General features: G+C 31.1%; 3 protein-coding genes across 3 annotated transcripts in view; 1 reads left to right on the top strand and 2 right to left on the bottom strand.

Moving 5' to 3' along the window:
- Positions 1 to 11,025, bottom strand: part of LOC146532442 (broad substrate specificity ATP-binding cassette transporter ABCG2) — a 34,052-nt gene extending 23,027 nt beyond the window's left edge. Inside the window, exon 1 of the mRNA XM_085195821.1 lies at positions 10,771 to 11,025. The gene's annotated coding sequence lies outside the window, so the exon portion shown is untranslated. The remainder of the gene's footprint in view (positions 1 to 10,770) is intronic.
- Positions 11,026 to 11,894: 869 nt separating this feature from the next.
- On the top strand, positions 11,895 to 19,116 carry LOC146532441 (ATP-binding cassette sub-family G member 5). The gene is made up of 13 exons (XM_085195819.1): positions 11,895 to 12,073; positions 12,555 to 12,672; positions 13,268 to 13,452; positions 13,603 to 13,665; positions 13,744 to 13,825; positions 13,943 to 14,074; positions 14,165 to 14,305; positions 15,803 to 16,010; positions 16,248 to 16,365; positions 16,662 to 16,755; positions 17,200 to 17,338; positions 17,815 to 18,000; positions 18,339 to 19,116. Exons 1-13 carry the CDS (start codon positions 12,020 to 12,022, stop codon positions 18,739 to 18,741), a joined length of 1,923 nt encoding a protein of 640 aa, XP_085051945.1. The 5' UTR covers positions 11,895 to 12,019; the 3' UTR covers positions 18,742 to 19,116.
- Positions 18,223 to 21,792, bottom strand: Nf-YB (nuclear factor Y-box B). The gene is made up of 5 exons (XM_085195820.1): positions 21,524 to 21,792; positions 21,315 to 21,442; positions 21,016 to 21,228; positions 20,280 to 20,322; positions 18,223 to 19,774 (listed from the first exon to the last, which is right to left on the bottom strand). The coding sequence occupies exons 1-5, from the start codon at positions 21,618 to 21,620 to the stop codon at positions 19,674 to 19,676; spliced, it is 582 nt and encodes a 193-aa protein (XP_085051946.1). The 5' UTR covers positions 21,621 to 21,792; the 3' UTR covers positions 18,223 to 19,673.
- Between the last annotated feature and the right edge of the window lie 150 nt (positions 21,793 to 21,942).

Here is a 21,942-nt window from a genome sequence, read left to right as displayed (position 1 = left end):
ACAACAGTGCTCGTGAGAGTGTTACGCAAATTGCGGGACTTGTGACTTTGTGGGTTTTGTAGCGATTATTGTAGGAAGGAATGTATAGATTAATCTTTAATGCTTATGCTTGTTTACTTTATTTACAATTGCCTTTATTTTTTTATCAGCTTCACGCTGTATCCCGCACACAGCATGGTAGGCAGAGTGTTAAGACACTCCGTTTCACACTTTCTGCCGAATTTGTTGTGTCGCCTATAATCTATATATATAAAAGGACTTGTCCTCACTGACTGAGGTAAGACGCACGCACAGCCGTAACCGCTGATGGTAAAAACGTTAAATTTGGACAAAAGTTTACTTTCGTAACCTGGACATCCACTAAGAAGGGATTTTGAAAAATTTTAATCCTAAAGGGGTGAAATAGGGGTTCAAAGTTTGTATGGAAAAAAATTTGAATCGTCACCGATTTTTATAAAATTTGAAATTTAGATTTTTAAAAGTATTTAATTGAACACGTGTTTCATCGTTTTCTAGAATTCTCCCCTTAAGGGTGCAAATAAGGGGTTGAAAATTTGTATAGGTTTTTTTTAAATCGTCACCAATTTTTATAAAGTTTGAAATTCAGACTCTTAAACGTATATAATTAAACACATGTTTCATGGTTTTCTAGAATTCACCCCCTAAGGATACAAATAAGGGGTTGAAAGTTTGTATGGGAAAATTCTTAAATCACCACCGATTTTTATAAAATTTGATATTTAGATTCTTAAAAATATTTAATTGAACATATGTTTCATGGTTTTCTAGAATTTACCCCCTAAGGGTGCAAATAAGGGGTTGAAAGTTTGTATGGAAAAATCTTTAAATCGCCACCGATATTTATAAAATTTGAAATTTAGACTCTTAAAAATATTTCATTGAACACATGTTTCATGGGTTATTAGAATTCACCCTTAAATACGTAAGCGAAGCTGCGCGCGTCCGCTAGTATGGTTATAAAAATCCTTTATAACAATGAAGGATTTTTAACGTGAAATAAATAAATGGACTAATTTATGTAAGTTGTGTGTCATTTTTATTTTTATTACAACGTTAAACACAGCATACATCATTTAGTAGATAATTATAATATTTTTATAGGGTTTTTAATAAACATTAATTATTTTTACTTAAGTCTATCATAACATCATATAGAGTTATTACCAAAATTACTTATGAATATTCACGAAACCCAAATGACCACATACTCGTATCTATAACAAAGTATATTAACATAGTTACATTAATATTTGTAACGTAGACTGTATAAATTAATTTGGATTTACGTATCTTTATTTAACAAAACAAATCTCTCGTAGACGAAACAAATTTACTCGTACAGAGTTCAATCATAAAAGTTATGAATCCAACCGTTATGTTACGGTAACCATAACCTCATAGCTAACATGTTATAGGAAGTTTCTCAGTGTCCAAAATATGTAACCTTTTGTTTTGTGGCCTAGACAGTGATTAGTCACCAGCAGCTGGCAACAAGCCTGTTCTAGGACATAAGATATTACATATATCAAATGTTGTTAAAGTGCGTTGAAGACTAAATAGCACTTAAGTGAATGTTATAAATTTGGAAATATCAACAATAATATGTATATTTCCAATTTCCAATAAAATTTATCGATATTTTTATGAAATATATTATCTATCCATATATTATTTTATTATTTATCAAGTACTAATACCTTGTTTTCTCCTTCACTGATATAGTGAATTAGATTTCGCTCAGCCTAATTGCCAACATGTCACACAGAGTCTATTAAATAATACTTTAGAGCTTTTATTTTCTCCAAGTAACAGTTGTTTAATGAACCATCTAAATGAGTGGTCCGTTCGCTCTATAATTTATCATTTCCAAGCGACGCGACGGTTAAATGTTGAAAAGCCTGTAATTTGCTGTAATCAGACCGTTCTTGTTTAACTGTAACATGTGTAACTGTATTGAACCAGACCGAATACAGTTGCTGGTCAAATTGCGTAATGGAAACCATTCATGGTGGTAACATATTCTGTTGATAAAACATAATTTTATTGATAAAAATTAATAATACATACTTTTTTTTTCTAATATGTCTTTTCCTTAACGGTATTAATTTGAAATTGGAAGCAAAAGTAAATGTAATATTTTATTTAACTTTTCACAATATATTTTAGTCATAAGTTAAGTTTGAACCACGATCGTTGTCACTAAGATTCGAAAGTCGAAAGGGGGACGACGCGCCTCATCAAGCAAGCTTAGCATAGGTGAGAGCAGACTAACCTTGATAAAAAGCAGAAGAAAGCGCCCGGAACGTTGCCAATGTCAATTGTATGGAATACGACCGTAGACGGAAATAATCCTTAGTGGATCTCGTCACCTGAATACATATTGCCTTTACATTCTTTAAGGATAACGTCAGCCAGCTTACTTATTCATTTGAATGAAGCGCATCAGTTATCATCGTCGTCATTTTAAGACTTCAGTGTAAAAAAATTATTAAACGTTTAAGTATTTCCTCCTAGAGCTAACTAGACTAGAGGGAATTGAATAAAAGAAATAGCCCTAATGCTGAAATGTATAGTGCGAAAATCAGCGTCACGCAGAGGGAACCTAGTGTTAAGACACTCCGTTCCCCAAATTCTGTCGAATTGGGGACGCAATGCCTCCATTGCGTGTTGAGTGGCAGAACTGCCTCGTCACCAGAGCGAAGAAATGGAAATATAAACGTTAATAAATTTTTCACTTCCTCAAGTGGAGATCGAACCCACAACCGTCGCGGTAGAACCACACTTTGTGCCGCTGCGCCACGACGGCCCCACTTTGATGATGATTAGATTTTTGATTTATAGTGCGAAAAATCTCCTGTTTTATTACATTGTTTAAACTATGAGTAATAATATCGTAATGAACCAAGAAGTAATGAATCATCAATAAAATATTATTAATATTACTAACAGAACTGACCGCCACTCTAGTTCATACAGCGAAGAAATAACAATTTTTATTTCCTCGAGTAGGAATCGAATCCACAACCTGTGGTGTTTATATTTTGTATATACCTATATTTTTTTCATTATTTTAAAATATTTTTATAACATAACAGATAAATTTTATAATAAGTATATTATTTAAAAAAATAAAGGCCCACGTGAGATAGTTGTGGGTTCAGCCTTACCTCGGGGAAATAATTATTCTCATTTCTCCGTTTTGACAAGACACGGGGTTGAGTTCCGCCACTTAAATAAAAAAGCAATAAAATATACGTTTATATTATTTACTTAGCTTTATATAAATATCTACGTATTTGAGCTTAAAAATATCTGAATTTCTACATCACATACTTATTGTCACTTTCAATGCATGTATTTATATTTACAACGAACACTCACGTATTTCACTTATCAATTTGTATAACACAAAAGAGATGTCTTCATAAATTTCCTTCTTATTGGCACTTAATAATTTCTTATAAGATTTGTTGAATTTTTGAATTAAATATACAAAAATTTTATCAACGCAAGCGAACTCATAAAAACCTTATAAGTAGGCTCGTGATCGTAAAAATCTGTGTTTATTTGTAAATCAGTTGAAAATATAGGGTAATCCGTCATTGAAGCGATTTACTCATATAAAAAGTGCTCTTGGTTCTGACTGACTCTCAGCACAATCATTCGTTTTTACGCTACATTGAATTCAGTTTTTGTACGTTTTGCATTTTGCGCTGACATTTATAAACGCTTTCTTCGAGTATTACTAGCAATAACAAATGAAGTTTTAATAAGTGTAACGAAATAGTACAAAATTACTTCAGTATCACATCCGAGGTATATTGGTGGTAGACAGCGTTGCCAGACGTCCAGATGTTGGTGAGACGTCCAGATTTTTAGCCCAAGAGTCAAAGGTATGTTAAGGAATATACTACAATGTGGATTTAACTGTTCCAAGACATAAATATAAACGTTAAAATCATTATTACAATTAAATTATACTATGTACTAAAGTAGATCAGATATAATATAAGTAAAGTAGCGGTGTTTATGCATTCCTTGTAACGGATGTGAAGGCCAAATCATGAGTTTGCTATTTGGATGTACTTTACTATTGTTATAACACTCACTGTAATCATTAACTACTATCGTAACTTTTAAACAATTTGTTCTGCAATAGCTACCTTCTGGGGAGGTTGTCAGTTTTACATCCCATAGAACGAATAGTTAGAATACTGGTACAGAGAATGAGCAGAAGAGAACTCAAACTAAGACTTTATTCTCGTCATCATATTAAATGAGAAGCTGCTGTTACCATGTCTTTATAAATATATATTTTTTCTAAAAATAAGGACGACGTCTAAAGCTAGCTAAGATATTGGATGATGTGTCGAAAATTGCTATAATTCCGCTGCCTCGAGCCAAAGTGTAAATTAAAACTGGTTTTCAGCACCCACAGCAAATTATGCTGAGAAAATAATATCCAATCAATGGCGCAGTTTGGGGAACCATAAAAAACAAATTTGATGGTCCTAATTATATTAAGGTGATTTAAGCCGAATAATGCAGCGGCGGCGTTTAAAATTATGCATTTTACTCTGAGAACAGCCTAAAGTGGGTCTCATTGCCTCTCAATTTAGTAAATACCGTTCGTTTTTACAGTTGTAATGAGATAAATAAAAATTATACGGGCTACTCTGATTAATAAACTTGCTCTAAAAATTGTGCTTAGATGTAAGTCACAAGAGAAGCTTTCCAAATTAAAAAAAATATTCATAATATTGAATATATATTCTCAATATCATTTTTATTTTTCATTCTAGTATCTAAAAAGGCGAAAAATGCGAAACAGAGACAGAGAGCCATTAAAAAGGCTCAGAAATGCGGGCAAGGTTAAAAACAGATTATAAAATTCGATTAGGTTTTTTTTAAAAAACACGTTCCTAATTTTGTTTTTTTTCTATTTACATCTACGTCGTATATGTATAATTATATTTTTGAAAGTACTAAATACTGCGTACATCATTCGAACATTAAATATAACAAAGCGAAACTGGTTGAATCGGACATCGACACTAATCAGCTTGGATCTTTAGATAATATGTAAAACAATGGCGGCCGTTCCGTTCGGGTGCAACTCTTGCGCAGCTGCGTGCCTAGGATGTGTCGACATTACTATAGATTAGTGTAAATTGTAGATCACTTGTATGCTACATTTTAGTAGCATACAAATTATTATAGGTAGTTATTTACATGATTACTTTAAACTTTAAATAATTACGTAAAATAGAAAAGGAATTGACGTGTAAGATACGCGTTTCCATAGCTACGTGTATGTCACACAAAAGTTAGTTTTATACAAAAGTAGAATGGACAAACTTGTGGTAGTCAATGAGAGTTATAAATTTTAATGATTATTTTGACAAAATATTAATATTCTCAACGCCCCCTCTATGTAAACTAAAGCTGTGCCGAATTTCATATTCCTCTGTTCATACTACTTTAAACTTAAAAAGGTCGTACTAAAAAATTATATCGGTACAAATCCATTTATAAATATGAAATAATAAAGAGTGTTGAGAGTCTGGTATAGAAGAGAGTATGTCGAATTTCGACACCTACAATCTGACAAAAAAAGTAAAATTGTAGGAATGATTTTCCATCATTTTTCCAGATTATATCTCTACTACAGCAAAGCAGGTAACGCGTGAAAAGAAAAAATAACTTAGATGGCTAATTCATTTAGCAGCTACAATTATCACGTCGTCTACTAGCACGGTGCAGGTGACGTTTCGGCTGAAGGAACATCTTGTCAAAAAAAAAGTAATTGCCTTCTGTTAACTTTGTTAAAGCAAGCGCAACAATCCTCCGAGCCAGTGTTATAAAATAATGCTTACTTATTATATTATATTATAATACGATTCCGTTTCATAGAGTTCTGTACCCCAAAAAAACCCCCCTCTTAGAACTACTTTGGTGACTGTCTGTCATGTCTGTCTATCCGTCTATCAAGACCATTCTTCTTGTAAAATATTAAGCTGAAATAGAGTAGCTTCAGAAGATTTTAATGGCCATTTAAAATTGTAATGGAAGCTTTAATACGAACAAAAATATTTTGAATTTGGCACAACAAAGGCACCATCCGCCGCGACCCCGTCACATTTACCACTAAGGTCAAGAGATCAGATCAAAACACCAAAATTAATTGTACCACATTAATAACACTATCAAACTCTTTTACTGTCCATTGTTAGGCAGTTGCAAATGGTGCGAGTTTTATTTGAATAAACAAATGGGAATAGACAGTTTTATACATATGTATGTACAAACATACATTTAAATTGTGGACAGTGTGGGAATGCTGGCCGAAAAGTGATGGAAATAAGAAACAAGAGTACTTGAAAAATCCGTTGTGTCGGTATACAGCTCAAATAAGGTTGCTAGGCGGCTTAGTCATCATACTGTATATGACAGTGATGTATGCAAGTAGTTAAGTGTCCATAACCATTTGGTCCACAAAAAATACTGGAATTGTGGTCACAAAAACACACACAAATCGCTATAAGCACAGATAAATTTATTTGCCACATAGATATATTAAAGAAAAACAAATTGTTGATATAATTAAAAACATATGCCAAAAAAGTTCATTACTTTATTATATTTATTGAAAATATTCGTCTAATGATAAATAATTGCCACGATTGCTCAATTATTATAAAAGCCCAATCGACCAGAAAAAGGGTACCATACCCACTGTTACGCACATTGCATCAGCATATGATAGTAGCAACCGGAAGTTGGTGTCTATGGACATACTTCCTGTTGGATCCGAACCATTGGGACCTTATTACAAAACAAATATAGGTAATACTCTCCCTGAAGCATTAAATCGTATAAATCTATAATATAAAATCGAAAGGTCACTCACTCATCACGAAATCTCAGAAACTACATGTGCTAGAAATCTCAAATTTTGCATAGACGTCACTAGGACGTAGCCATGGAGACAGAACATTAATAATAACATAGTTCAAGCGGGTGAAACCGCGAGCGGGCCGCTAGTTATGTATATTATTATTTACCTACTAAAGATGTATCATATTTTGATGTCTTCGCTCTCATATCGAGGAAAAGCCACTCAACACGTGCCTCGAGAATTGGGTAAAAAGTGGGGAGCGGAGTATCTGAACTATAATATTTTCTATAATATGTAAATTATATGGTTCTCTTTCATAAACTATCATCTAATAGCACCCAGTGGCCTCTACGTATTAAAATATTATAGGCAAACAATGAGATTGTGCAAGGCTCTGCTGGACATAGGACGGTTGCCTTCACGCTTATCGGTCGTTTGTAGGACGCTACCTAGGCCACGTTGACGCTAGTTCTAAACATTGAGTTATCTGAACCAGGGTCGTACTCACACGTTACTATTAATTTTAAAATTATTAATATTTGCATCTCCATTTTAAGATGAACAATAGGATCATTAACAATATAATATGTAAATAAATTCTTTAGCATAGTAGCTTTGGTAAATTCCTTATAGTATGTTAAATAATACTCAGCTAAACTATAAATTGTAATGGACAATTGATGTTACAGTATAAAAAACACAAGAAACTCGGTTCACCCAGTCTATTGATAACCTCCTCCTTTTATAAAAGACAAAGTTTATAAAATTTGGAATACAATTAGAAAATATACATAAAATCCTTGATAAAACGTCATAAAATCAATGACTTAATTAATTGTTTTTAAAACTAAAAGCTCAGAAAAATATAATAAAGAAATGATATTTTTTCTAGGTTCTGTATTTTTAAATGCCTTATATTATGCCTACATATATTTACATTTTACAGAGACCAAGGGCGGTTGCATATCCAATTGCTAAGTGAAGATTTGACTATGGCTGATTTACGGTTACATAATGCAGCAGCAGTTGCATTATAACCGCCTAATGCAATACTGATGTTCATAAAGCGACACGTTAGTTTACAAGTTTGTCACGACACGTCACGTCGTTAGCACGAAGTTTGTTTTAACTACGTTTTTTTATTCTTACATTGTGGTTTTATTTCAAAATAAGTTCTCAAAATTTATTGTAAAGTCATCTTAGTTTATTATATCTTGATTTTAAGTGTTATTAAAATGTGTCGATATCATAATTTGATTACTAACCTTGCTACCTAATATGTTATTTGATTGCTAAAAATAAGAAATCGTGACAAAAATAGTCCAAGAGGTCGTAACTGGAAAAATATTAATATAATAGTATAATTTAAAATTGTTTTATGCCATGAAAACAAAGGCCAATTTTATAAATGTTAATTATAACTAGCCTGCATATCAGCTATAATAAATATAAATAACGAAATGCTATTAGACTAAAACGTTCTTAATGAAGATAAAAAGATTTATAATACATATATGTATGTTTCAGAAACAGAAACCGAAACATATTTTCAGGATGCCAACTTTTAAAAAAATGGCGAGCGTGAGTCGGACTCACGGTTTTTTATAAAAAAAATTCTGTGCTGCAAGGGTTAATAGACCTGGATATTTTATATACATTTTAGTTTGATTTAAGTGATCCTTAGTAAGGGTTTGTCTTTTTTTGAAATACAGAACTCTAAAAATAAAGATATTTGGTTATTTCATATGTAATTTATGCAACCGAAAGTCCGATGATGAAAGTTCTCGTACATGAAACACGACCGAAATACGTCAAAATTCCTTATCTTACCAGTTTTACAATTATTATATAAACTAAAAGCCTACATTTTTTCTTCATTTAAATTTTAAATTTTCCATATTAAATTTGATTCGACTTTTATATATTTAAATATTAAGTCATTAAGCAAAAACTTTTATATTGGAAGCTGGCTGTGTAAGCCATATTAGTTCAGATTTATTCACGCTGTATCCCGCATGTAGAGTGATAGGTAGAGGCCTAGTGTTAAGACACCCTGCTCCCCACTTACCGCCGAATTCTAGAGGCATTGTTGATGGGTGTTGAGAGCGAAGCGAAATATTATAAATTGAACTTCCCCGAGCGGGAATCAAACTCACACTTTTGCTCCTACTGGCCATGACTTCAATGACGTATTTTAAAACAAATTTTAAAACAATCTCGTCGTAATAATAAACGATGATTGCGGTCGACTGCTTTTGTAATATGAAGATTTATAAGCAAATTGCCATTTTATAATTGCTATTCGCTAAACTGTTTCATTATTTAATTCAAATATACATTCATATAAATTTCAAAACAAATGCAAGGTATAAGCAATTTTTACTAAGGTAATAAAAGATTCGAATGTATATAAAAAATATATATTTTGCTGTTTACGTAATGCAATTTGTAGGTTTTGTATTAGCTGTTAATATATAAGTAAGGTAAAAGCATCAAAACCCGACAGGGAGCCAAAGGAAGACACTTTCAAAAATAAACTTCTGTATTAAGAAACTTTTACCGAATACTTAATAGTTATCTAGAGTTAAGACATTCGGTTTCCCCTCTTAATTTTCGAGACATTGCGTATTGAGTGGCGGAACTTAAAGCCGCATTTTATCTTATTATTATATACATATATTTTTAAATAAGTAATCAATTATAGTCATTATTGATCCTTACAAAAAAATAAAAATGTTAAGCTGTTTTTTGTTGCGATCACTCGGCTAATCCTACGTATCCAAGAGTCAAGACTGAGTCATCGCATCCTAGGTCGTTACCTCTGGGCTCTGGCTATTGTTTTAGGTCTTTTTTACACAAGAAAATCCTCTTTTTCTTTTATTCGAACTTAGATATGACTTTACCGGATTCTTCGTAAACGCCTTTCGTATAAACATATTATAGTAAGTAGATATATAAAATTATATGTATTGTTTATTATATCGGCAATATTATGCATATTAAATAATTAAATTGTTTTTAGCTTAAATCATAATAAATTTGTATGTAAAATATTTAATTTATTTTAATTTGTACAAAATTTTGTAGAACAGAATTACAGTACGGTCAACAAATCGTGGCCGCCCTTAAGTTACTCATAGCTGTAGACAGCTACAAAGAATAAATTTTAGGATTTTCCTTACTTTTGAATATTTTCTTTCTCAGTGAGCAATGTGCATAAGATCAGAAAACCTAACTTCAGGGCGGCCAAGACTTGAATACTGTACTATACTTGCGAACCTGCAACCTGCTTGCCTGCTGATTTTTAAATTCATTTCATTCGTTACAATATTTACCTTTTAAAATATTAGTGCCTCTCTGATTTGGGTAAAAAATTACTCGTTGAGTTCCGTCACTTATCACGTGTGTGTTGTTTTCTATGTGGAACTCAAAAAATTACAAATTTCCGTAAAATCTAAATCAAATAAAACAAAAAAAATCTTCTTATTAAGCGCAGAACTACAATATTTTTTGCTTTAGTTGCCGAAATAGTATAGCCTTAATTAGCGTAGTAAAATATTATTCGATGTTTCTAAATCAAATAATTTTACGCTTTTAAATCAACCTTATTTTATATTCTTATTGAACCAACGGATTTCAAATTAAGTATAACTTATTTATAATTTAGAAATGGAGGTATATATTTTGTGACATTGCAAAAATCACAATTAGCGGCCTTGTTTTACATAAAATAAATTAAGTATAATTTAGTAGAACGGTATTTCGAAAAATTGCTTTCTATAATTTCAAATATCCAATAGAAGCCTCTCAAACCACCTACACAAATACGAGAATGTGTTTCATCAACTTACTTGATAATATACCGGCCAACGGGACTCCAGCGCACTACACTGCACACCATACACAAAAGCACACAAAAGTTTTAAATAATCTCTCACAATAACACTTATTTAATGATTTTAATAATATCCTAACTTATAATATTCGAATACCGTCGTTCGTTTAATGTCGATCGTTAGTAGGACGAAAATTTTATTTATTAATTTTTATATGGCAGCCAAACCGCGGCGACTGCGCTCCTGCCTGCTACTGAACTGTCAGTGACACTGCGCATTAGCCTTCTCGTTTCATCACCCGTTTGACCTATGGGTGTGAAAGGGAAAGCTACACTTTGGAATGTGTTAACATGCCTTTGATATATCTATTTCATTTTTGTATAGAGATGGCTTTCGTGTTAGAAAGAGATACATGTTAAAAGCCTCCCGGTGCATATGTGAAGCAATGATATATGGAAAAATGAGGCTTCTAATGTTAAGAGGTAGTTCATTCTTGTATAAGAAATAGATATTAGTTTAGTAAGTATGAAAATAAAATTATTAATGTCTATATCTATAATTTATAACGAGTAAAAGCAGTGATTGTTCTTTTTGTTATTATGTTTTTCACTTTTATTAAGTTATCATTCATGGAGTAAATATAATTCTTGCAATAGTTAATGTCGAATTATTTTCTCTAAGTATAATACTTAAAATAAACTGATTTGTCTTGAAAAAAAAAAGAAATATAGTGTTGAATTATTGATGCATTTTCAGTCTTTTTATTGTATGGAAAAGACAATGTAAAGCGCCCACTACACTACTCTTGAAGAAATGCAGTGACTTTGCATTGCTTCGTATAACTCGCCATTTCCATTCAGTGTCAGTTTTTGAGTCCATGTCAAATGACTTCGTGACACGTCTTTGAATTTTTTCGAGGATGCAAGAGTGTGTGGTGCAATTAATTTAATTTATACAGAACTTACCCTTAAGAAAACATTTGCTATCACTGTTTTATAAAAAATAAACCTTCATGCTTAGACATTTGAGTCCTAATTGCTTTATCTTAAAGCGTTAATGTCAAGTACAGTTAAAGCACTGAAGGTGGCTACAAGTCGAACTGACAACAGCGCAAGAGTAAGTTAAAACATGAAGTTACCCACATTTAGTTAGTTTGCGATTTCTTCGAAACGGAAAGGTTGTTTATATTTTAATGTAATTTATTGATTTTACTTTATTATTGTACAACTCGAGATATTTGTCATTTAATAAATATTTTTTAAAAATGATTGGTAGTGATTACACTTTGGAATTGTGCAATGTTTTTCACTCAGGGCAAGTAAGTATCACTTTTGCTATACTAGTTATATTAATATTATTTCATCAATTATTAAATTTGTAGAAAATTATGCAAAAATAAATAATATTTTATTTGAACATATTCTCACTTACCTAAAAATGGGTGTTTGATCCCGTTGAAGTCATTTGTACGGGAGATATACGCTATATTTTTGTGATTGTTAGTTATAACAAAATGACAGGCGCTTTTAATACAACAACAAAATGAAACAATAGAAACGCTTGATAACGAATATTCATATGTTATAAGTGTTTTATAAGTTTAGCTTCGTAGCTTTTACATTTTTGTTATAATTTCGCATTTAGTGAGTTTTAAATAATCATATTAATTTTAAAGCTGCACTATTATTTAATATAACAATATTGTTCCAATTAAATGTTTATAATTATTTTATTGTATGCTTTCTTAAAAATAATTTTATTATATGATATATGTATGATATTTTTTTTTTTTTTTTAAGGTCGAACCAGGCAATTTTTTCCAACGATTAACAGGCGGGGTAAAGACAGGAATAATCTTAAAAGATGTCTCTTTACTTACTCATAGTGGAGAGGTCACCGCTATCTTGGGCTCTAAAGGTAATATAGTTTTACTTTACTTTTACTTCACGCTGTATCCCTAGCGCTAGCCTAGTCCAAGAGAACGGAGCGCCAAACGCTACGATCTCTGCATATCTCTTTCGCCTCGGTGGCTTCTTTTTCGAACATTTTGTTTCAACTCTAAATAAACGTTATTTCACGTATTTAATGTTTAGAAGTGGAGGGGGGGGGGGACGTCAGTCCTAGGAGGCGCCAGGGTTTCATTGCACACGGGCGCTACAGCCACCCCTGGCGAGCAACCTCAGTAAACGATAACTTATTGGCAAAAAAGCTTTGTCTATTCCCTGAAATTGTTTATCCTTTCATATCTTTCTTTCTCGGACTTTTTATCTTTCTGCTTCATCTTTATCAGTGCTTTCGTTTGGTGCTTTTGCAGTTTATACTCTTTCTTTTTTATATCTCTCATACTTCCTTACATCCTTAGTATAGTTATTTTTTATAAAACATTCGTTTCATGGTACATAGTGTATTCACTTTTAGTCAGCATAAGGATCGTCCATCGTCGATAAATAGGGAAAGCATTTCGTTTAATACAGACTGGGAAAATATTATTTAAGTATTTTTATTTTTTAAGGTAGTGGTAAAAGGGCACTTCTGGATGTCATTAGCCGAAGAGTACCCTGCAAAGGACATATTCTACTCGAAGGAGTGCCTTTAGAAGAGGATCAGTTTAGAAATACTTGTGCATTAGTGCGTCATTCCACTAAACTACTGCCTGGACTTAGCGTTCAACAAACATTAGCTCTCTCGTTGACAAAGGTAAACAGAAATAAATTTAAAAAGTTAATAAAAATATTTCAGGACAAACCGACGTATGTACCTTATCAGCTTTTTTCTAGTTATTCGTTTACTTTTTAGAGCTTTTAGTGTCGGGGGTTTTTAATTATCAATAATGTACTTTATTTGTAGATATCCGGATACCTGAAATCGTCGAAAGTCAAACAAGTTATGGCCGACTTAGCTCTATCTCAGGTAAAGTCATCTAAGTTATTATGTATAATATTTTTTTTAGTTTTACTTTTATTAATTTGTTATTTTTATTGGTTCTAGGTCGCCCATAAATGTGTTACCAGTTTGACGAAAAGCGAATACCGACGATTAGTAATCGGGGTTCAACTCATACGAGATCCAAGTAAAATATTTATTATTTCATAATTGTACATTTAACATTTCTCTCATTTCTTTTATATGGAAATATTAAATAATAATTTTAATAATAGATACGATAAATGCAAAATTTTTTTTTTAGTTATTCTTCTTCTTGATGAGCCTACTTGGGATTTGGATCCTCTAAACACATATTTAGTAATTTCTATTCTTTCCAATGCTGCTAAAAAGTATGGAACAACTATTATACTGACCATGGAGAAACCGAGATCAGGTAAAATTTTTAATTAATATTTTGTAAAATATATTTTGTTTTTTTCCGCTAAATTCTTTGCGTGTAGAGTATATAATACATTTTTTTCAGACGTGTTTCCGTTCCTCGACCGTGTGGTATATCTATGCCTGGGCGACGTCGTATACGCTGGTCCTACGAGAAATCTATTAGATTACTTTGGCAGCATTGGCTTCCCTTGCCCTCAGTTGGAGAACCCTTTGATGTATTACTGTGAGTTTACATTTTTTTATTTGTTATTCTGTTAGAAATTGGAAACCATTCCAACAAGGGCAGTTGCTTGTAGGCAACTCCGGTTAACACAATTGCTTTTTCACCTACATTTACTTACCCTCTTTTACACGAGTTTGCTAACAATTTTGTAAAATGAGATTATTCTAAAGTATGTTATTAAATTTTATATATTTAAAAAAATTATGATACCTAAGTTAAAAAATCTTTCACACATTCGGATAAACTATTGTTAAATGCATATTCATCCTATATCTTATAATACAAAGTCGCTTTTCGTGTCTGTCTGTTGTTTCTAACTCCTCTTCTTCTAAACCACCCAACGGATTTTTATGCGGTTTTCACCATTAGGTCGAGTATTTTTCGTAGAAGGTTTATATATAGCTTATTATTTGTACATTCTTATGTAAATTAACATAAATACGATAAATGTGTATAAAGTCCTACCCGTTGTGACACTTTCGCGCATGCGCTGCTTTAATGGTAAGTACTACATGAAAAAAATATACTGGAGTATTGTGCCTCTTAATAAGATCTACAAAAAAGTCCGCGAGAGCATATTCGTATCTTTTTAGAATAACGTGTAGTGATCATATTTCTGTCTAAAAATAATAATTTCAATATATTTTTTATTGTGAGCGATATTTTTCCATAATGGTATTAATCCTTATCCTTTAAAATACTTTATTAAATTTCTACGTTAAACGAAATTTCGAAATTGCGAATAGTTTTACAGAAAAACGCATTTAATTGTTGACACATCCCGCCGTTGACACATCAGCTGTATGTTACTCGCCATGTGTCCGCCGCGCCCGCCTGCCTTACAAGCATCGGTGGTTCAGTGGTAGAATGCTCGCCTGCCACGCAGGCGGCCCGGGTTCGATTCCCGGCCGATGCATTCTATTTTCCTCACAGGCAGCCACGTAGTGCTTGCTTTTCATCAAGGACAGAATACCCTCTTCAGCATTAACCACAAACTCGAAAAAAAAAAACCCGCCTGTCTCTATAGCAACGAAGATTTAGATGCGTTTGCACGTATTGGATAATTGGAGTTGAATGTATTATTTCAACACGATATATTTGGTTTCATATTTTTTGTAGTAGTTACTAGTAGGTAGGTTTTTGTTTATAATTTCTTCCGTTTAAAAATAGTCATTTAAATATATTTTAATAAGTACTTGAAAAGATGAGTAGCACAGATTTAAAATTACGGTACCTACTAAAAATCCTTGCTGTGTAAAACAATTGGAAAATCCTTATTGAAACTACGAAAATGCGGGTTGCATTAGGGTTTAATTAATTTTCACATTATCTTAGCGCTTTGCAAACATACATTATATGAATAATCCAGTAGTAAAAGCGGGCGAAGCCGCAAGAGGGTCGCTAGTTTATAAAATATGTCCAAGCTAGGCTTGCAGCGTACGTTTACATTGTCATTCGTCAAATATTAAAAACCAAAATATATTTCTATCTTTACAGTATGTCTATCAACAGTAGACAGACGATCTCGGGAACGTTTCATAGAATCAAATCATCAAATAGCAGCATTAGTAGAAAAGTTTAAGGTGGAAGGTCAAGCTATTATGCAGGGGAACATGAACGAGCACAGTCGCATCATAAACCCTAATAAAATGCAGATGAATTATGGGAAACCAGGCGGCGTAAGAGTTATATGGATGTTGTATTTGTAAGTATCGTACTTAATTACTTTTTAGGAAATGTATAAATATTTGAACGAAGCGTGCAATTTTTTTCTTGCTTTCACAATAATTGTGGATAAAAATATTAGTACCATAAAATCATATATTTGAAATATAATGTCTGGATATTTTCACTAAGGTAGGTAGGGTAGGTATAAACAATTTTTGGTCTAAATTTTACTTATTATCCAATTAGCAAAATTAGATATATTTTATGCTTTCAGGCGGATGCTGGCGTCTATATTTAATTTAAAGAGATATGGACTGAAACAAATGTCAATGAGATTATTAACTCTACCGATATATTGTTTAATTTTGTGGATTTTTTACAATGAGGCTAAGGTAAAATAAAATTTATTGTAAAGTAATAATAAATAAACTGTGCCCTAGATGGCAGAACTTAATACCGTACTCTGTTTAAATTTATTCTACGTGGATTTAGTCCCAGTTTTTGTTGCCAGGGATTTTGTGCTTTGTTAAATCAAAGTCCGGCGTTGAGTCCCGCTACTTAACACGCTGTTAATCTTTCCCTGAATTGGAATCATCTCAATCTCTTGTACAGTCAGAAACTTCTCCAATGACACTTAAATATTTAATTATGATTTATGCTACTCACATAAGTATATTTATATTTTCAGGACTTTCAACGCGCTTTCATAACTAAAAGTGGTCTTATATTCAATGCTATGGTCGGAACTTATTTCATTAGCATTATGAATACTATATGCATATGTAAGTTATATTAATAATATTAGCTACTGCATGGTCAAGCATTCGTATATTCGAAGTTTTTAATTTAATATTACACATTGCATGCCTAGTCTCATTTGAATGCACAATTATCGTGTCTAGGACGTTCCATGGGTGACTTATTATTGCGCCATAAATCTTATAATAATTATTTTGACATAAATCCTATAACTTATTTAAGGATGAGGCACACGTGGCACAACGTCTAAGTGTAAACGCGGTGGTTGTGAGTTCGAACCCCACTTGGAATTAATTATTTCCATTCTCTCGCTCTGGTAAAAGGACAAAACGAGGTGTTGAGTGATGGCATTCAAAGTACAATGTCTTAAAAACTTAGTTCCCCTTTACTGTACCACTGTTATATGCGGGATGCAGGGTAAACCAAAAAATATTTTTTATATAAACATTTACTAATGTTATTTGTAGATGGTCCATACAGAACTCGTTACTATCAAGAGTCTCAAGAAGGATTATACAGTGGGGCAAGCATGTTACTTGCTTGGAATCTAGTTTCGCTGCCATTTTCTTTTATTACTACATTTGCTTCAGCTGCTATTATTTATCCGTAAATATATATTTATATTATTATTTCATTCTTTATTAAGCAACAAAATAACTTTAATGTTATTTTTTGCTTATATATATATAGATCAATATTTTTTTATCACGTCATAATTGATAAGCCATCGTGGTGCGCAAGTGGGAAAAACGCAAGGGCTGTGGGAATTCGGCAAATAAACTATATCAGCTTCACGCTGTATCCTGCACTTAGCAGGATAGGCAGAGGGAACCTAGTGTTAAGACACGCCGTTCCCCAATTTCTGCCGCGTTGTTCCAGGCGTTGAATGGCGAAACTTAACGCTGAGTGGGGATCCAACCCACAACCGTCGCAATGTTGGTCAAATTAGTAGTAATAATTGATTAAATTATTTCATTATACCAAAAGAATATAATAAAGATACAAATACAGTATAGTAGTATTCTTTACCTACCCTATATTCTTGTAATTAAAATTATACTTGTATATAATTTATATTTCAGAATACTCGGCGACATAACAGAAAGTCTGGACTATATATATTTTTCATTGATCCTCTGGTCATGCTATATTTACGCAGAACAGCAAGCTATTGCCGTCATGATGTTTGTAAAGAACGGCCTCATTGCCGCCATTGTCAATATTTACTTGTCTTGTATTTATATTATGTTGGCTGGTGGAGTACTAAGGTAATGAAGTAATTGCATAATGGTTTTTTAAGGTATTCTCTCTTTGTATATAGAATATAGTGAATAACACATGCTATGGTTATGAGTTCGATCCCTATACGGGGAAATGTTTATATTCCTATTTATTTTTTCTTGCCCTGACAAGTTGCCACGTCGCTAAAATTAAAGATGGTCTTAACACTGACTCTATTATACATACAAAATGTAAAATAAAGAAGAATATTTTGAAACTAATATTTTATTTAAAAATATTTAGTAAACAATATCGTTTGTTATCGATAAAAAAATTATCATTACAATATTTTCACTAATCTTTAAGTATGGATAATTTATTTCAGATCCTACAAAGGCTATGAAGACTGGCTACTCTATCTCACGTATCTTACTCACACAAGATACGCCTCCATTTTCTTACATAGAAGCATTTTCAAGCAACCAACTTTCAACATTCTTCCATACAGCAATGAAGAAAATTGCACATCAATTACAAATCTCATACAAACTGCTTCAAACATTAATACTAATTCTAATTCAAACTGCAGGTATCCTAGTGGTAAAGCATTTCTTACCGAGAGGTTTACCTCTAAAAATTTTGTGGGGGATATTTATCAAACAGGTGATTTTAATATGGATTTCAATTTAGGCATTACCTTTGCATTCTCTTTGGGCATTATTGTTTTTAATAAATTCTTGTATCTGATACCTTTGCCCGGATATATTTCTGACAAGTTTATAGAGTAATATTAATTTATTTAATATTAATTCCAAGATGGCGCTCGATTAGATAATAAGAAAATAAAAAAATATTTTTAAAAAAGGAGTTATTTTGAATGAAAATCAGTAAGTCTTCATATATCTCCCTTTTTATCTACACATTTTTTAAATTTTTATTATATGCCTATTCATTTTTTATGAATTTCTTGTTGTGGTATCGTGTTTTCTTCTTAAAAAAAATATATACAGGATAAAATAGTAATTGAAAGAAATAAAACTTTCTATCATAGATTTATTAAAAGATTATAATAATTATTATTTTTCAACTTCTCTGCAACAGACAAAGAAGTTCAATTCACTATTTATTTGTCCCATTTCAGTAATAAAGTAATGATTTTATTTTGTTTTTTGTTTTATTTTAATCCATAATTTAAATTTTCCTAATAAAATAGGATTTATGCAGGTAAAAATTTAAGGCAACTGTTATTGCTGTAATATAAGCTGATATTGCTAATATGGTATTAATTACTCGCACACTATATAAAATTATACCTACATTTTGATTGTATTAAAAATATATAAAATATCTAATTAAAATGCACTATGTATACAAATTTTATGCATGTACATAATATGTCTAGATATAGTGTTATTAATAAGTAATGTGCATAAAATACATAGTTCATAGTTCTTTTCGATATGTGGCACAGTTATGCATATTTAAAATATTTGTTTAATTTTTACTAAAATGAAGCGATTTCCAAAACTGTGTCGCAAAACTATCTTTTTATTGATAATGAAAACAATAAATTAAATATACAATATTTTATATCACTTTAAAAAACAATGCTATCTGTCTAGATAGTGTTGTTTTTATTTAGACATTAATCATTATTGTAGATGTTAAAAGCTGTATTATATATTATGCTAAAATACGATATTATTTGTATTGCCAATTTTTAAGAAATTGTAAAATCCCCCATTATTTTAGGATAACTATATATGACAGTTTCTGTCTGAGTCTCATTGTCGTTTTCACTTACACAGGGTGTTCCATCACCTGAAATAAAAAAAATCATTAAAAAACAAAAGCTATTTAAACATTATGACAAATATATTATCCATATTCACTGTAAGTCTCCAACTCTGGGGAAGCACATGCAAAAAAATATGTATTCACTATGAAAGATATATATTTTTTTAATATTCTTCATATTGTACCTACACTCAGTTCTATTAATAAGGTGTAAATAAAGAAATATGTAATTTAATATTCCAGAATTATAAGAGACAATATATATCAGAATCAGAATAGTAAGCATTACGGACATATTTATCTCACATTTAGTCAAGTTACAACATCCATTCATTAAGGTTGTCATGACAGAAAGGGAATGCATAAAACCGCAACTACTATGGTCATGGGTTCAATCATCAGAGGAATTAAATGTTTTAATTTCTCAGCTCTGACAAGATAGTGTTGCATTTAGTTCCACCACTTAAGTTTTTTCATCCATGGAAAAAGCATGAAGATGCTTACAATTTGAGTAAATAAAAATACTTACTGCCATACAAGACAATTGTTTTGCTTAACTTGTTTATTGTTACCTGTAGACAAAAGGTTATATATGAGTTTCTTATATATTTATTTACAAATAAAAACATATGCCCATGTTTCATGTTAGTATTATTTGTTTGTGGAAAAAAAATATTGAAATAAATCTATAGTGTATATACTACACTAAATATTGAAAATAATTGAAAGAAAAAAATACAAAGTGTTGATAGAATATAAATCAAGATGCACTTTTAATGATTATTTAGTAAATATTTTTTAAAGTTTATTATTATTTTGTAGTTTCAATTTCATAAAATGTTATTGGTCCTTGCGAAATATACACATACCATAAAAATATTTACAAAAGATATAATATAGATAATGAAAAAGAATGAACAAAAATTCCAAAATTTTTATATTATATATTTATTAATATTTTAACTTTGCACATAAATTTTATTTCTGTGATATATAATTTATTTCATTAAACTTTTTTTTATTTTTTTTTATAACAGTTTAACTATTGTTAATTTAATCATTTAAAACTAGTCAATACAGGTCAGGTTTTTTCAATATAAAACTTAAAAGCCTTAATTACAATGTTGAGTACAGATTTTTGAAATAATAATAATAACCCAATATTAATCACCATCTTTAATAAAGTTCTGAAAGTAACATACATTAAAATTATTAATGTTATATAATTAAAAGTATTTATATAAAAAATATATTGCTATACTTACAGGTGATAAAACAATTTCTCTATACTTTTTCAGATATACCTTTAATGGCTCTACATAGTTGTCAAAGCCTAGTGCATTCATTGCAAATAATACATCTTCACCATTAATTGTTTTTCTTTTCTCCATTTGGCAGCGGTCACTTGCTTCACTTGTTATGAATGATATGAACTCAGATATACATTCTTGTACACATTCTCGAGCGTCTTTAGCAATCTAATTGGAAATAAATAGCAACATTACAAATATCAAATCTATTTAAAATTTTACATATTGGGTAATTATTTGAACAAATTACTTACCTTTCCATTTTCTGGAATAGCTCTCTTCATAATTTTGGCTATGTTTGCTATGGGTAAAAAGCGGTCTTGTTCCCTTAATGGTACATTTTTACCTCCACTATTAGAATCGGAGTTATTTTCTTCTTGTTCTGGAAAAGATATTAACAGTATAAAATATTATAAACAGTATAAAATATACAATTGTATTAACAAATATTATTTTTCACTACCTAAGACATCGTCGGTATTAACGACATAAGTCTCTTCATCAACCAGAAATCCACCGTCTAATCTAACCAAGTCACCACCAAGTTCATCGCTTTCCATTATTATAGAATTTTCCACGTTTACTTTTAAAAATCTTTATGAGAACTATATTTTGTCACATCCAAAAAATATCACAGAAAGTACTTGATTATTTCTAATTCTATTTAGTGACATGAAATTGCAATAGAATTACAAAACATCACCTGCGACCACAATAAATAACACTCGTTCTGACTTCTGTCAAATATTAAATGATAGATGTCACAACATAAAATATTACTAATCTAAACGGAAATTTATTATATTTCTTTTCCTTTATTTACTAAGAAAAAATTGAATTATTTTATCGATGATAAAATGAAAAAAAAAACCCTATAGAATC

Source organism: Heliconius melpomene, chromosome 13, assembly GCF_056956725.1.
Source record: "Heliconius melpomene rosina isolate 202511_hmr_F chromosome 13, ASM5695672v1, whole genome shotgun sequence".
Lineage (NCBI taxonomy): Eukaryota > Metazoa > Arthropoda > Insecta > Lepidoptera > Nymphalidae > Heliconius > Heliconius melpomene.
This window is presented reverse-complemented; position numbering and strand designations above follow the sequence as displayed.